Genomic DNA, 14,604 nt, shown 5'->3' on the forward strand with positions numbered 1-14,604 from the left:
AACACCGAAGCCGGTATAAGAAATATACTGGTTCCGACAATTATCAGTAATTTTTAGTTGCGCTTAATTCCTATTGTCACACGTGGTGCAACTCTTTATTCGTCGTCTTTCTCTTTGCCATCTCGCGAGCCTATACAGAGCGCTCGTCGTCGTTAACACCATTACATCTCCCCTTTCTCAAGTCAGTCTAAAAGAACCCAGTCAACATTACACAAAAGATATTTTGTCCCAAAACTCAAAACCCAAACTCTTCCTTGACTCTTCTTGAAATGTCCTTGCATGATACGGAGCCACAGATTACTCTTCTAGGGGGTATCTCCGAGGGCTTCGACGTTGTCTGGTGCTTCGACGAACTGGTACTGACTCCGTGGCTGGACCCGACCGTGGTTCGTTCTCGGGAGTGGAAGCAGGTTGCTGCTGCTGATATTGCGATGATCTAAGATGCTCCCGAGTACGACGAAGCTCAGCACCGTCGCTCGTCCTTATGATGTAGGACCTTGGTGCCCCGGCGGACCCCACAACTGTTGCTGGTGCCCAAGTCTTGACTTTGCTGTTGTAGGCTGTCACTGGACTATCCGGCAGCAGTTGAGGCAGCTGTCTAGTTCCTCTGTTGTAGTAGACCTGCTGACGTTGGCGGAGATGCTGAAGCCGTGATACCACATCCTTTGGCTGTACCAGGCTTGGTTGCAGACATGCTGAATGTACCGGAAGAAGTGTCCGGGTGCTCCTTCCCATCAAGCGTTGTACTGGTGATTTTAACACCTTGTCCCGCGGAGTATTTCTCCACTCGAGCAGAGCAGTCTTGAATTCTGTGCTCTCATAGTCGTACTTGCTTAGTAGTTTCTTCGCTTCCCTCACTGCTCGTTCAGCCATGCCGTTAGACCTCGGGTAATGAGGGCTAGAAGTAATGTGCGTGACTCCGAGGAACCTCATGCCTTCTCGGAACTCATGGCTGCCGAAAGGTGGGCCATTATCGCTCAGAAACCTTACTGGAATTCCATGCGTGGTGAACACGTCTGTGCATATGGCTACCACCTCTTTCGCTGTAGATCGCTTTAGTGGTTTGACTTCGTAGTAGAAAGAGTAGTAGTCCACAAGGATCAAGAACTCTCTTCCACCCTGGCTGAAAAGGTCAGCGCCGATAACCTGCCATGGCAACTTAGGGAGTTCATGGCTTATCATAGGAAGTCTCTCGTTTCGTGGTCGATGCTTCTCACATAGAGCGCAGTTTCTTGCTAGTTGTTCAATCTCAGACGTGATCCCGGGCCAGAACATGACGTCCCGCGCTCTCTCCTTCATCTTTTCTTCTCCACAGTGTGAAGCATGCAACAGCTTTAGTGTGATTTGCCGCATTCCCTTTGGGATGATTAGTCTGTTGGAACGAAACAGCAGACCATCCTGCGCGTGAATTTCTTCCTTGTAGGTCCAGTACTGACGCACCTCGTTGTCAACTTCGTTTTTATTGTTAGGCCATGCTGTTTCGACGTATTTTCGGATCTTCTGCAGCTGGCTATCACGTTGTGTCGCTCGCGATATTTCCGCTATTTTTTCGTCGGAAACATCGAGGTATTGAAGTACGTTTACATAGAAGTGCTCTTCTTCTCTCAGGCATTCCTGCTTCGGAAAGCGTGATAAAGCATCTGCAATGAACATTTCCTTTCCAGGTTTGTATACAACGTTAATCGGGTATTTTTGAAGTGCGAGCCTCATTCTTTGTAGACGAAGTGGACATCCGTGGAGAGGCTTCTTGAAAATGGCTTCCAACGGCTTGTGGTCGGACTCGACCTTTACGCTGGGTTGTCCGAAGATGTACTCGTGGAACTTCTCGCAGCCGTGTACAATGGCGACCATCTCCTTTTCAATTTGTGCTAATCTTTGTTGAGTCTCCGTAAGGGAACGGGAGGAATACGCAACGGGATGCCCTTCTTGTGTTAAGACAGCTCCAACTCCATCCTGGCTAGCGTCGACTGAGAGCGTCACAGGCTTGTGTGCTTGAAAGTACGCTAAAACCGGTGCCTTCGTCAACGCTTCGCGTAGCTCTTTGAAGCTGTCTTTGTGTCTGGTTGACCATTCCCAAATTGTATCTGTTTTGAGCAGTTCACGTAGCGGTGCCGACACTTGTGATGCATTGGGGATGAATCTTGACACGAAGTTGATCATGCCCAGAAAGGTACGAAGTTCCTTGACATTTGTTGGCTCAGTAACGGCGAGAATATCCTCGACTCGCCTTGGATCCACAGCAAGTCCTTCTGACGTGATCATTTGTCCCAAGTACCGTACTTGCTGTTGAAGGAAACAACATTTCCTGATGTTTAGTTTGAGGTTTACATCCCTGCATCGCTCCAGCAGCCTCATAAGGCGTTGATCATGCTCAGCCTTGGTCCCTCCCCAGACAAGGATGTCGTCCATTACGACATCGACACCGTCGAGATCCTGTAGGACACTGTGCATAGCTCGCTGGAAGACTTCAGGAGCTGTTGAAATCCCAAACGGCATCCTTAGGAAACGGTATCGCCCAAACGGTGTGCTCATAGTACAGATGTATGAGGAGTCCTTGTCGAGCTGAATTTGCCAAAAGCCAGACGATGCGTCAAGTGTCGAAAAGTACTTTGCCTTTCCCAGACGCGGCGCGATATCTTCGAGTGTCGCCATGGGGTAGTGTTCCCGAAGGAGCGCCTTGTTGAGATCTGCGGGATCAAGACAGATCCTGACCTTATCTTTCTTGACCACGACCACCATGTTGCTCGCCCACTCGGTAGGTTCCGTCACCTTGGCGATTACTCCGTCGGCTTCCATGTGGTCGAGTTCGCGCTTGACTTTGTCTTTCAGTGCAACGGCAATCCGCCTTGCTGGTTTTACAACTCCTTTTGCATGGGGTGTTAACTTCATGTGGTACTGTACCCCTTTTAGCTTTCCAAGGCCTTCAAAGACGTCCCGATAAGGTTGTGCTGGTCCGTACAAGTGATGTTCGTCGCTTGTTTTTGTAGCAACTGCCGAATGCACTGTGCGCTGGATCAAACCTAGTTCTTCCGACGCTTTCCCACTCAGGGTAAGCGGTACCTCTTGTGGTACGACGAAGAACAGCACCTTTGTGCTTTGGCCGTTACATGATGCTTGCAGAGGAATCCTGCCTGCGGCCTTTTGCTTGAAGCCAAAGAAGGTGTTCAACGTAACGTTGCATTTTGTAGTCTTCTTGTTAGTGACTTTTCTCAACTGTCCGGCTGAGATTACGGAACAATTGGCACCAGTGTCTACTCTGCAGTTTAGTTTCACGTTCTCGATCGTAACCTCAGCAGACCAGAGATCGCTCGATGCGACGTTATTTACGGACAGCATTTGCAAGAAGTAAGTGTCTTCTTCACGTTCCACTTCAAGGACCTGTTTTGCCTTCGGCTTCCTTCTATATTTCTTTCGTTGTCCTTTGCTTCTGCACACACTGGCGAAGTGGTTAAGTTTACCGCAGCTCTTGCATTCCTTGCCTTGCGCCGGACATGCATCTTTATCGTGCGTATATCCACACTTCGAACAAGTTCTCGTTCGCTTCGTGACCGCGTGAACTTCCTTCACTTCATCTTTTTCCTTCTGGATATCGTCAAACTGCTGCTTGCTGAGCTCTCTCATCCGACATGTTTCTATAACCTTCTCACATGACGGATTTTCCGAGATCAGCCTTTGCTGAAGTTTCTTGTCGCGAACTCCAAGGATTATGCGGCTACGCAGCATGCGATTTTCCAAGGTCCCGAACTCGCAGCTAGCAGCGAGTATCCGAAGCTCTGTCAGCCACTCGTCAAATCGCTCCCCTTCTTTCTGGTTTCGCGATCCGAACAGAAATTCGTGGTACGTTAAATTGAGCGTCGGTTTGCAGTGCTCTTCCAGTTTCTGGATAAGCTTGTCGACATCGTCACGGTCCGCTTCCGTTTCAAACTGTAGCGTATTGCATATCTTCCTGCCTTCTTCACCCAGTATAACCAAGAAGGTCGCGGCCTGAACTTCCTTTGGCTGCGCCTTTAGATTTGTCGCTGTAGAGAAGAGTCTAAACTCGCCTTTCCACAACTTCCAAGCTTTCCAAAGATCGCCGGTAACATCGAGTGGCTTGGGCGGAGGCAGGATACTTGTCATCGTTGCTGCTACCAACGTTGAAGTCATCGGCGTAGTAGTCGTTTCCATTGCGAACTTCTGCCAGCTAGGGCTAATCCTTTCGCTTCGAACGCTGGCCACGTCGTTGACGTAACACCGCTGCCACCATGTCACACGTGGTGCAACTCTTTATTCGTCGTCTTTCTCTTTGCCATCTCGCGAGCCTATACAGAGCGCTCGTCGTCGTTAACACCATTACACCTATTATTTTGTACGTGTGTTTTTACTCAGAGCTCTCATGCTGAATTTTTAACTGAGGCAACGAAATTACAAAACACGCATGCCAGTTGCGTTAAAACTGAGGACATTGCATTATTTTTGCTGATTTCATATTTTCAGGCATGGAGAGAAGAAATGCAGAAGGCAGCCAAGAGTCATTTTACTAAAGGCACAGGAGTAAAAAGATTGAAAAGTGAAAGCTGTACAAATATTGATGCACAGACGGTGTGAAGAAAGCAATAGGAGCAGGGCAGTTTTCAGACGCAGCTTTGGAACCAGATTCCAAGAGCCTGTTGAATTCATGTTTAAAGACCTTCACACCTGCATCATTTACTCATGAATGCAGCATTGTCATGTAACAACACATGACAGTCCATCAATGCTTTGAACATGTATTGAGTTTATGCCTCTGGTTGGATATGAAACAATTAATCTTTCAGTGAGCATACCATTTTCCAAAGTGCAAAACATCAGAAACAGTTTATTAACATGGCTCATGTCTTGTGCCATCTCCAACTGAGAGGAGAGTAATACCAGGCTTGTATCTATGAACCGGTCTTAACAATAACCCCGTTTTCACGATATCCCAAAAAGCCCTTAACCTCGCTAACAATGTTCTTAAGCTGGGGCCACGTGAACTCACTCGGTTATGATCCGTATGGTTTCTGGGCATCGTGCTCCATGAAAATATCGGGTGGCAACATCATACACTTTGTTAAAAGGAGAACTACGCCTGGTGTCTTCACACTTGCTAACGGCTCAGATGCTGTTAACGTTCTGTGTGCTGTCGTTTATCCAGAATCACAAGCACGGACGGGTGTTGAGAGAGAGAAAAAAAAGGGGGGGATGGGTCATTATTGTAGTTACGTCGTTACAGCTTAACATATCATTACTGACATGTGTCTAACGCTGAAATCGCAAGGGCACCCCCGGTAGGGAGTGCACTGGTGAAAAAGTTAGGGGGGTGTCACTGAACATTTGGGGGGTGTGGGGGGGGATCTGGATCACTGTGTGCCCGACACCCTTATCCACTCGCATATCACTTATGGCCTCACATATACCTTCAACTCCTTCTCCTGACCCAGAAGCGGGCACTGCAGATTCTTTTTTTAGATCCCGATGAGTCTGTCTCATTTGCTTTTCCCCTTTACCGCATACTCAATGTACGCTCAGCTTGTGAAGTATAAAGTAGCTCAGGATATGTACCATCTATTTTACACATCTTCTAGTCAACTTCAGTTAACCATGCAGAATTATACCACACCCTTCTCTCAGGCATGAGCACAATTCTGGTTTCCTTACCACAATAACTTCGGTCCATTCTTGCTTTCGTCCTGGGGTAGTTAAATTTGGAACGACATCCCTCTATGATAGTGTTTCTTGAACTTTTCCAGTATGTGACCCCTTTGAGTAGCACCAAACCACCATGACCCCCCACATTTACCTTAACCCCACCCTCCGAAAATTTACTTTTTTTTCAATGACGCGGATACATTTATATTGTAATGTATTTAAACCACAGAGAGAGCTACCAAAATGCTTATTGCTGTTTTTTTACAAGGATTGATTTTCAGGAGGTATTTGCTTTCTTGATACGAGCAAATCAGTACGTTGGTCTGTGTGACTCAAGCCATATCAAGCTATGCAAGCAAGGCATATCACATGTCTACCCAGACCCTCCATGACCCCCAGGAGAAGGCTCCTAACCAGTCAAGGCTCATTTGGGGGGGGGGGGGGGTCATGACCGCAGCTTGAGAAACACAGCTCTACGCATTTGTTCCAACAATAACCGTGCATCCTTCAAAAACGCGAACAAACAGGACTTATACATAGGCATGCAATTACTTTTTCATTATTTGCATGTCTCTACTATGCAATATATTTTCTATATGCTTGGCATGTGTTCTTGGTATTTCTGTTCCCCTCAAACTGTGTAGACGTTTGCATTGACTGTGTCTTGGACTGTTCAACAGGGCTTGCCCTCTCAGTCCTTTTATCAGTAATTAATGTACACTGTCATGGAATAACAATAAAAATCTCAAAGCTAAAAAAGAGGAAAATAATCATCTGAAACACACCTGCCTGACTGATTCTTTCAACAATCTCCTCACAAATGCTTGATGAGTGATAGTTCATGTAACCACTCCTCTGTTTGCATGGCACAGGACATGCACCTTGAAGATGATGATGTGCACAGAAACGAGCTTTAACAGACTGAGGAAGTTTAGAGGATGTGGTAAACCTATGAGTTTGTTGTTGCCTTGAATGGGCAATCACTGCACAGAGGTAAAACTTATTAATGTTGGCTACTGCCTTCAAAGTTGAACTATGCATTTTTTCATGCCCTGCACTTGTCTTTGTATCCCGGAGGTCACCCAAATGACTTTAAGAGGGGATACCAGCTCCAAAGGTAACATCTCATTACGGCCGAAAATCCTTTAATCCCCAAGTGTCTTAATACGGCCAAATCTCAATACGGCCGAGGGTAGTCTCATTTCGGCCTAAGATGTTTCATCACGGCCAAAAAGAAAAAAGAAGCATCCACCATATTAGCAATCGCTGTGTTTTATGCTTCCCAAAGTGTGTCCGAGGCGGTGTGCCCCCACGGCTTGTGCCACACACAACGGTTCATGCACACAATGTCGCGACAGTGTTTCATGCATCCCTCGTGAAAAATGTTTTTATTGTCATATGTGTCACACGATATTTGTATGTGTTACGCCATTTTCTCTCAGTATTCAAGCACCATCCTACTCGTTGGTTCTGTGAGCAAACTGTGTGTGTGTTCTGAAAAGTTACTCCACAAGGGAGCCCACTGGGAGCTCCAGGAGCCACATGACCTATGACCATGATCTTCTCCCCCACTAGCTGCCTTCTACAATTTACGTCCACCTGAAATTAAAAAAAAAATACATAAGGCACCAATTTGATGATGACCAAAAGACATATGCTGTCAAGCAGACTTTTTTTGTCATATATTCAAACATATTCAAGAATTAATGACAACAATGACAATTACGTCATGATGATGCAGCTGCATAGCCAGGAAAATATTTCAGGAGGTGTTTTATGAGGCTTTACATGGGGTGGAGGAGTCCCCCTCGTCAGTGCTTTATCCAGACCCCCCTACACCCCCTAACTATTTTTTCCTGTGCACCCCCTACAGGGGGTGCCCTTGCGATTTCAGCTTCAGACACGTCTGTAATGATATGCTAAGCTGTAATGACGTAACTATAATGATGACCTCCCCCCACAATTTTTTCCAACACCCCTCTCGTGCTTGGGATTCTGGATAAACCCCTGCCCCTCGTTCATTTTTGTGGGGCACTACATTAGAGCTTATGCCACTGCACTGATGTCACAATGTTATAAGTGTGTGTCACTCTGGGCATTGGGAATTCCTCTAAGCTAGAATATGTAAATTCAGAATCAGTATATCGGAAGGCTACCGAAGGAAGTTACCTGCAGGCTTCATGCTGAAACGCGTGTGCGCAAAACACTTCCGCCGTGGTGGGCGACGTCGTTAGTGTAATCATACACGCAGGACAATTGCGGGCACATGGAGTAGTGGCAGCAACCTGAAAACGATACATTTTCTCGTTATACTATATGATTAATAAAAAATATACATTCCCACATGTTTCGTTTTGTCGTTTGTAAGAAGCGCCCCCCCCCCCCCAGACTCCCCCCAATCTGTAGAACCTAACTTAACCTAACCTCACTAAAGTGAGGTGACTTGGCCCCCTACCTTTCGTAAGATGAGAAGTTTCGAATCCGTTAGGTTTAGCACTCCCGTGTTCCTCCAGCGCTACAAGTGCATCAGATGGGGTTGTTCAGATGCACATAAAATAACTTCTAGACCACAAATTCTTGTAATTCTTGTTTTTTTTTTATATTCGCTATATGGTCTTCTCTCACTTCAGTGCATTATTTCTCTTCTGAACACTCCGGCTAATTAGAAAAAGCCATAAGCCCGTCTACGGAACTACACCCTAGCTATTTTCCATTCCAGTCATGTTATGTGGGTACGCGAAGGATTCCGAAAACAACAACAACAACATGGCTAACAGGATGTTGCTGCCCAGGGAGTCTTGGCTGAAGAGGTGAGCTGTTAAGATTACCAATGGTGGTGCATTTCTTGTTTAGGTCCGCCACTCGATTTGAACCTTGAAATCTACATACCTGGATGCAATTATGTAAGGTGTATCGTAATCTGTAATTAATATGCGGCGCTCGGTTCCACAAATTCCTCTAGAGACCCGTGATTCACGGAAAGTTTCAGCAGCGGCGACCATGTCATCTCCATGCGCCCATTGTTTACCTATGACAGCTTACGCACACCTCGCACTCTTCCCAGCATGCCTTTCGCCTGTTCGTTGCTAAGACGCACAGCGACTCCGCTAGCGGACGACAGTCGGCCTCCCCCACACGCAATTGTTCCGCGCCAAAATTGGCACCGTCTTCTGCCAGCACAGTCTCGAACAACTGCGGGGGAAGCAACCCCCCCCCCCCGCGTGTAATATGTATTGACCTAACCTGACCTAACCTCACTACACTTCGTGTAGTGAGGAAAGCCAAGCTCTGTGGCTTATGCGTAGGAGTACCACAAATGATACCCGTCGAGATCTAGTACTTTCATTGTGCATTCTTGGCAACGAGCGAGAGGGAACAGGCGAAAGGCATGCTGGGAAGAGTGCGAGGTGCGCGTAAGCTGTCATAGGTAAACAATGGGCGTATGGAGATGACATGATCGCCGCTGCCGAAACTTTCCCGGGGAAACTGATCTCTGGAGGAATTTGTGGAACCGAGCGCCGCATATTAATTAGAGATTACGATGCACCTTGCATAATTACATACAGGTACGTAGATTTCAAAGTTGAAATCGAGTGGCGGACCTAAACTAGACATACAACCCAATTGTATCACACGGTTCTGTTGTGAAGTGAAAAATTGTGTAGTAGTGCACGAGAGTTAATGCGTGCACTACTTTTATAAGAAGAAACGAGAAAAGGAAAGTCATGCATGCATCACTTCATGAATTGTAATGTATCACTGTTTCATATTCACATGTTATTCCATTAAGTGAATGAACTAATGCAACTAGATTCATCTCATGGGGGGGGGATATGTTTATTAAAGATAGAGAGAGGGGGAAAGGTCATTCATCTCATGGTTATGCATTGTGTTTACCTGGAAGTCACTAAGGCTTGTCATCTTTTTGTCTAGATGAAGGTTTATGTTAGCCTTGTATGAAATAACGGACACATATCAACATGTATGCAGCTTGTGCACATTAAACCAGCCATGTAGAGTCAAATGACTGTTTTTTAAATATTCTAGCCTATTCACGGTTGCCCTTCGCTTATTGCAGGTCTACTCATTCCAGAAGCAAGAATTGTACCATTGTAAAGCGAATGGAAATAAACTGACGTCGACTGAGATAGGTGTTCCTTCTTGGCCAACGACTGTAGGATGTCTCCAGAAAACGTCACAACAAAACCGATGTTCATCTAGCTCTCCACAAGTAGCTAACTCCACCTAGTAGCGTGCTGCTTCACAACAACATCAACACTACTTTTGGGGTGTACACATTACACAATATGCTGCATTGTTCTGTGGTATGATAACATACTGATTGTCTCACAATATGTTTATATACAGGGTGTTCAAAATTAAGCTTTCACTTGCACTTTATAAATAGGCGAACGAAAGAAAACTGGCTGCTATTTTTCTGTTCCTTAAGTCAGAAACAGGTGCTACATAATTAGCAGCACCTATTTCTTACACAAGTAGTGTAAAGTTATCATTCGGTTTCCTGTCATCACTGTGTTTGCGTAGCGCTCTTGAAAGCTTAATTTTGAACACCCTGTATATGATAAGGGCCCTAAGGGCACACTGCATGGCTTATACCCTCTTGAATGTATATCCATACCTCGCTGCAACTTTGCATGTCAATGCACGTTACAATACACATTTTGACTTTTGGCCGTTATGAGGCATCTTCGGCCGTAATGAGACTACCTTTGACCGTATTGAGACGTTGGCTGTAATGAGGCACTTGGGGATTAAAGGATTATCGGCCGTATTGAGACTTTCGGCCGTGTTGAGACATCGGCCGTAATGAGATACAATCGCTCCAAAGGCCCCATGTATTTTCTATGGTACACATTTCGTCCTTAATCTCGGTTAATATTCGACGGATTTTGACCCGGTTTGTTTTATACAATAGCTTGTCCAATGCTGTACTTGAGCTTCATTACCGATTTTTCATTTTCGCTCTTGACATTTTTCTAGGCGTTGCGAAAGCACGTGAAAAATTGAATGTAACTTTGAAGCGCTCTTGTTAAAAACTAAGAAGAAAAATGAAAAATCCGTATTGAAACTCAGATGCAGAATTCTTTCCAGAGCATTGTGATATCATACTCATTGAAGTCCGCTCGCCCGTTATCGAGATTAAGGGCAAAATGCAGAGGTACCTAGAGCCGTGGGAGATGGTCCTGTCTTCCCCCTGCATGGTAGCGCCATGCCGCGGATTAGAAGGGAGTAGTATCACTCAAATGCAACAACTCAAGGGACTCGCTGACGCCAGGAATCGAACCTGGGTCTTCTGATTTCCGGTCAGATATGCTACCACTACGCCGCACCAGCACGCCGTTTCCCATCAGCCATTGAGTGCCTCAAGTACGGGGGGGGGGGGGGGGGGGGCGGACAACCAGCCACGCTATTCCCATTCTCTCTTACATCTTTCTCACTCACTCTCTCATTCATACACGGCCAGGGCGATCCGTAAACGACGTAAACAATGAGATTTGGCCGAGGCAGACCACACTTAGGGACGACACAAACATGTAAGCCTCATACGCCCGGCTCATGGGAAACGGCGTGCTGGTGTGGTGTAGTGGTAGCATATCTGACCGGAAATCAGAAGACCCAGGCTCGATTCCTGGCGTTGTTCTATATTAGCCACCGAAGACACGCCGATACTAAGCAAGTCCGAACAGCAAGCCTTTAAAGGGACAGTCGCATTCTCCGAGGTCAATTTCGAAACTAATGCGAATTCTAATTCCTTGCCGACCACTGAAATGGTCCCGAAAATACCATTTCGATCCGCGGCGTACTTTTCGCGCAATCCGATGAAAAGGAAACCGGAATCCTTGCGCCCTCGCTCTCTAAAAGTGGGAGCAAACGTCACCCGGATAAGGCCAATCAGCGCGCGCCCTGGGTAAATGCGAGCCGTGCGCCTGTTTGGCGATCGCGAAGCGATGGCGAATGTAGCAAACATGGAGTCTGAAAACGAGAGTGATGTTTATCTGTCTGGGGGAGATTCTGACGAACATGTAAGCAGTAGCGGCGACGAGTTAAAGGGGCCGTAAACAGGTACAAAAGGTGCACATTTCTTTGTGTTATATTATTAGAACTTAGTCAGTGAAAACTCCTTGCAATTACTAACGCTCAAAAACAAAAGGCGCTTGCATACGGATGAAATATTCACTGCACTCTTTCGCATTTTAGCTCCGCCCCGCGCTCTAACTTTACGTCATTTTGACGTAGCGCTTTCCCCACCAATTGCGATTGAGTGTTCCACGTATGATTTTATTTCAAATGCGGAATTGGACTAGATGAACGTGAATCCTCTTCTATTCAAAATCTACACAGTTACAGCCTCAAACTGAGAAAGAAATGCGTTTAAGTTAGGTATCATACGCGCACTACGTTTTCTGGGCAGTAGCACGCAGCACACCAGCTGCGCGAATGAATATCCGGGACTAGAGTTCCGGAATCTTAGGTAGGTGCGCGATGGAACATCTTCGTCATCTTCGAATGGTTCCGACAACTGGGCTGCCTTTGATTTGATCCACGCGGCATCGCGTCACCAGCTCGCGTGGTACAGTGGATAGCGTGCTGGCCATGTCACGTCGTGACTGGGAGGAACCCGGGTTCGAATCGCGTCATGTGATAGCAGCCCAGCTGTTGAGGTTTGCGCCAGCCGGAGATGCTGAAGATGTCATGAGGTTGAATTTCGGAACCACGGAGCGCAAAACGTCGTTTCACACAAACAAACTGAGCGCTCCGACTCACAGCTGATAACGAAGTATGTTTATTGGCTGGTAATTTGAAACGTCATGTGTGCAGCTGGGCCGCCCGATTGGACGGCAAAACGCTACGTAGCCATGTGACGTAGCCAGGAGGAGGAGGACGTATGCGTTGTGGAGAGAGGCTCGCTGGTTACTCATCTTTGAAAGCAGTTATACGGGTTAATGAGCTGGCACGAGCCGAACGAAATGTATATTTGGGTATTATGAGCTGCGTTCTTTCATGGGGTATCATTATTTCAGAAATGTTTGGTGGCCTGTTTACGGCCCCTTTAATGCTGGATGATGACCCATAGTCTACGGACCCAATGCCTCTGGAACCCGAGAACCATGCACGCGATGTGGCTGCGGCTAACCCACGGGATGACATTTTCAGGTGATGTATCTCTTTGCATGGTTGCCGTCGGATGTGCGAAATAGTTTAGAATGTTGAAACTGTTGTCGGCAGGTGTCTGTGTGGAGTCTGCGACCCACAGGAGCCCGACGAGCGCCTGTGTTGCCATTCTGTTGCCAGGGTGGTACAAATGTGCAACAGTGCCGCCGTGCAGTGCATAACACAACACCCATTACTCAGGGACATCTGCCTCCGTAGGGAGCTTCTAGTGGTGTACGCGCCTCAATTCTGCCGCTACGATCAACATTTTAGGCGACTCAATCCCCAGGACCACAGGTAAGCCTGCTGCAGTGCTCCTCCGTTTGCTGTGATTACGACCGTAATGATTTTTTTCGGTTTAAATGACCTCCCATCAAGATTCGGAAGGGTAAACTCGGGTGCTAGTCGGGTGTTGTTGGTTACGCAAATTGTCGAACCTAAAGTGGACAGGGGTTGTATACAAAAGGGCGGCTATTCTCAGCAGCTTTTTGGCCTACACAAGTTTGTCCCCCATAAATCATAAGCGTGGCCGACAGCCGTGGAACGACCCAGAATCCTGGTCCAACAATTCCATTAGGAAAAGTGAAGCAACATAGTCGCCTCAGCTAGTCTCGACATGCTCTCAATTATGCCAGCTAGCCATGGCCTGATTGGCAACACAAAACCCTGATTGACAGATATCCAGTGGGAATTCTGAAGGATAGTCTTACAAGTCTGAAAACAGAAGCATTTGAGGTGCCAATAAAGGGGGGGGGGGAGCATGTTACTGAAGAATGTAAGAGTAATATATTTTGGGAGAAATTTGATTTTGCCGGAATTGGAGGGAAGCTGGTTTGGGAGGGAGTTAGCTGTTGGAATCGGGTTCATCCTGAAAGAGGCGGACCATTTTTCTGCTGTACTATGTTGCACACCTGCCAACCTTCCACATTCAAAATGCGGGAGACCCCGGAACTAAGAAAGGAATGCACACAGGCTTTGAACTCCAAGGTTGGGATAGTGTCTGCTCTTCTGTTCTGGCCATTGTCTTCCCAACACTGTGGGGGATTTGGCAGGTATGCAAATGCCCACAAGATATAATGCTAAACAAAAAGAATTGTCATGTGGATTTGTCTTTTCCAGCTGCCTGAGGTTCACGGCATACTCGTCATTCACGAGATGGGTCTGGGGATACCTTGGTCCAAGGAACAGACGACAGGTTCCTGGATGCGTTGTCCGAGCCATCAGGAGGGAGTTCCCATTTACGTCCTATCAAGGCTATCAGCGTTAGGACCATCGAAGCAAGGGTGCCTTGACAAGAGAGACAAGCTGGTGCATACTGATGGCTGGAACTGGAGACATGTAGTGGCAAGACAAAAATTTTGCTGACATAGGCACACTTTGTGTAAATGAGCCCTTGGTCATCCCCCTTGCCTCCCATCAGAGGTTTTGGAGGATACTATAGGTGTGTGGTGTACAGATAGGTTTATCCGTACACCAGACACCAATAGTATCCTCCTAAACCTCTGATGGGAGGCAAGGGGGATGACCAAGGGCTCATTTACACCAAGTGTGCCTATGTCAGCAAAATTTTCGTCTTGCAGCAATTTTCGTCTTTTCGTCATTGCAGTGTGAGGGATGTTTTGTCTTGTCACTCTGTATCTCCAGTTGCAGTCAACAGACTGTCTACCCATCTGTACAGCAAAAACTACTACATGTGGCAGTATTAGCTCTGGCATCAAATCCAGACTGTACTGCACTAAGTTAGTGCCGAGGTGGGAATATTTTGAATTCTGTGCAGATTTT

The 14,604-nt window shown here is 46.7% G+C and overlaps 1 protein-coding gene across 1 annotated transcript; it reads right to left on the reverse strand.

Annotated features, from left to right (window-relative positions):
- Positions 1-297: 297 nt before the first annotated feature.
- On the reverse strand, positions 298-4,119 carry LOC135398464 (uncharacterized protein K02A2.6-like). Its single transcript, XM_064629865.1, has one exon. It carries the CDS (start codon positions 4,117-4,119, stop codon positions 298-300), a length of 3,822 nt encoding a protein of 1,273 aa, XP_064485935.1.
- Between the last annotated feature and the right edge of the window lie 10,485 nt (positions 4,120-14,604).

The sequence above is a fragment of the Ornithodoros turicata genome, chromosome 6, assembly GCF_037126465.1.
Source record: "Ornithodoros turicata isolate Travis chromosome 6, ASM3712646v1, whole genome shotgun sequence".
Taxonomy (NCBI): domain Eukaryota; kingdom Metazoa; phylum Arthropoda; class Arachnida; order Ixodida; family Argasidae; genus Ornithodoros; species Ornithodoros turicata.